Source organism: Wasmannia auropunctata, unplaced genomic scaffold (assembly GCF_000956235.1).
Source record: "Wasmannia auropunctata unplaced genomic scaffold, wasmannia.A_1.0 LD336095.1, whole genome shotgun sequence".
NCBI lineage: Eukaryota > Metazoa > Arthropoda > Insecta > Hymenoptera > Formicidae > Wasmannia > Wasmannia auropunctata.
Genome location: NW_012026795.1, coordinates 3,666,506 through 3,669,636, shown reverse-complemented (window position 1 = coordinate 3,669,636; position 3,131 = coordinate 3,666,506). Strand labels below are relative to the sequence as shown.

Genomic DNA, 3,131 nt, shown 5'->3' with positions numbered 1-3,131 from the left:
CTATGATTTCTCTACATCGTGCTATCATCATGGAATGTCACTATCTTAGAGAATTCATGAAACAAAATAAATATTTGGTGACGAACGAACAATTGTTTCTTTACTTGGAGCGACTTATAGGTCCAAGGAAATCCGAGAAATCTATCTTAACTGTTCAAGAAATCTGTCATGAGATCGCCAAAGGTAAACTGCATGGTATAAAAGAACTGAGTAAACGCTATAAAGAATGGGACCTATCTACATTGGATTTTATCAACCAAAGGATAAAATTGTTGAGCCATTTCGATCTCTATACTGTACTCGAATATCTTCACTATAGATTTGGATGTCTGAATACTAAGACAGAAAAGTATGAGGTGTACGCGTCAATATTGAAAATATTGAATCAATTAAATGTGGGGACTATGCATACTTTCTTATTAAAATACGTGATGCGGCATTTTGACGATAATCGTTTAGAATATCTGTACGACGAACAATACTTCGATGAATTTATACATAATTCATGCATCTCCTCATTGCGTGAATTAACTCCGACATTGTCGAGTATTAACGATTACCGTATCCTCTTAACCTTTATTCTATTAAACCCGAAGGAAGTGTTAAGCAAGTTAGTCATATATGAGATGAGCACATTTCCCAATACTGTTTTGTTCAAAAACAGTACGCATTTCTTGCGAATGTATTATAATTTGCACAAGGATTGTAACATACAAACCGTGTTAACGTCTATTTTAAGGAACATTATACTTTTTCAACAAGGAGTGATAAGAGAGAATACACGGTTTATACGTTTCATGGATAATGTGCTGCACCATCAGGTAATCATATAATGTTCTAAAGTCATAAAGTAGACATTATGAGAATAAATTTTTATCGGATTCATTGTTTAGATAAAATTCTGTATATATTACTTTATTCGTGTTAAAATATATAAATTCTACAGTAATTTTTTTTATTTACGTATCCGAGACGAGCTAATTTAAGACAAACCAGTAGTAAATTTTCGAAAAAGTGAGTCTCACGAGAAAATTATTCACAGACATAAAGTTTCGATATCTTGGAAATTAAAAAAACACGCATTATATACATTTTTTTTTATATAACGCGCTTTTTTAAAAATTTTTAGAATGATCACGATTTTCTAAAATGTTTCTGTTATTTATAATTACCTAAAAAAATTATCTATTATACATCATAACTATATAAAATTATGTATAATTCAAAATTATATATATTTATATATAATTTTATAAGAAGCCATCTGACTCTTATATATAATTTACATAAATTCCTTATATATGTTTAAACATATATAGATATAGACCGATTCGTATACATTTATACATGTTATCCTATAGTTTATTTATAAATTTATACATGGAGTCTCAGCACTCGTGGATCATCTTTCTCGGACACTGATTGAAACACATGTATTATAATAGTAATTGCTCATCTCTTCATCTCAATTTGTATTTTGTTAAAATTTCATTTTAATATTTTGTTTCTAAATTTCTTTACAGATGATGAATGCGAATGATGTAATAAACGAAATCTACATCGATTATCTGATCAATTGTAGCCAGGGGATGAATCTTGAGAGGAGAAATGTATATACCGATGTAATCTTATCACACATACAAAGTATCTTGAGAAGACAACTCTACACGTGTAATATTAAGTCCGCATTGCTAGTAACAATATTGGTCAAGATGACATCACTGCTAAGAGGATGCAACACAATTTCAAAATATATTCTGTACCAGCGAGTTGAAGTTATAAATGATATAATAAGCAATCTGCAATTGAATGTATTGACAGAGAAGCAGAACAATGACCTATACGCAGTCGATACATGTGTACAGCCGCTCGATATAAGAAAATTACATCCTGGAAAGCGTACGCTGGAAATAATCCAGGAATACGAGACACGTTGCTTAAGTCTGAATGAACGTTTGCGCACGAATCCGCGATGCCATCCCAAGTTGCGCAGTTACATGCAATCCTTCGATCTCAATCGAGAGGCTTTTATACGTCACATGATATTGCATTCCTTTGCGGGGGAGTACAAAATGTACATGATGGATTTGACGTTTAGATTTTGGTACCACCTCGGTTGGACCAACCAGAGGATGGCATACGAGAACGTAATGCGCATCACCGCTGAGGCGATGCTGATCGTTTTGGTATATGCAGAGACATTTTATAAGGACACATTTATACTTTTGCTGTACTCAATCGTAAATTACTGTGAAAGCGTAACAAGGAAGATGACGTGCGACAAACACAAAACGATCCGCTGTATTCTGCTGAGGACACTGTCCTCCATGGAAAGTATTGTCAGCAAAACGTACTATGCCAGAATGTACAATCATTTACTCAAGCGCATCCAAAATTTAGAACCAAGATTGTACCAAGATTTGAATAGAAACACATACTTCAAGCAAATCCGCGAAATGATAAACGAATACGTTGATGAATACGATTTTCAGACAACGCCTTTAGTAAACACAGAATGGTAAGTAAATGATATAATATTTTATTTTCTTTTAAACTCAATTACAAGAATCTCTGTTCCTTTTTTCTATTTTCTTATTTTATTTGAATACCATTTTTATCATTATTTATTCTGTATAGTTAAAAAAGAGAAGTACAAAAACGAAATTTTAGTTCTCACGTATTATTGTACAAAAGAAACTTATACAATTAAAATACAGCCTTGATCATAAGTATATAAAACCAAAGAAAAACTAATAAAATAAAATTGTTATAAAAATAAATATTATTCTTTAATAAAACTTTTTTTTATTTATTTTTGTCAGATATAGAACATTTACGTCAACTTGCTAGAAGGGGCACTCTAACAACTTTAATAAAATATTAGTTTTTAAAAAAATGTAATACAGATAATTTTATTTTAAATTTAGAAAAAAATGAAGAGTAACTTTTCTAATTTATAAAAGACTAGTGCATACATAACAGGCGCGCGCTTCGCGCGCGCTGCGTATTAAATCCCATACGTCTCCCAATTACATTTATACCAATTTACATTTTAATTAAACAAATGTTAATTTTTGATATAAAATAAATTTTCAAAAAAAATGATGCTTTTCGCGCGGTGCGTATTAAAC

At 31.1% G+C, this 3,131-nt stretch overlaps 1 protein-coding gene across 2 annotated transcripts in view; it reads left to right on the top strand.

The window, feature by feature from the left end:
- Positions 1-16: 16 nt before the first annotated feature.
- Positions 17-3,131, top strand: part of LOC105462767 — a 5,903-nt gene continuing 2,788 nt past the window's right edge. Inside the window, exons 1-3 of one of the 2 annotated variants that reach the window (XM_011709619.1) lie at positions 17-821; positions 1,524-2,518; positions 2,823-2,919. In XM_011709619.1, coding sequence (XP_011707921.1) covers positions 30-821; positions 1,524-2,518; position 2,823 — 1,788 coding nt within the window. In that variant the 5' untranslated portion in view covers positions 17-29 and the 3' untranslated portion in view covers positions 2,824-2,919. Of the gene's footprint in view, positions 822-1,523; positions 2,519-2,822; positions 2,920-3,131 lie in introns of those variants that run through there. The other variant, XM_011709618.1, reaches the window with a different exon arrangement.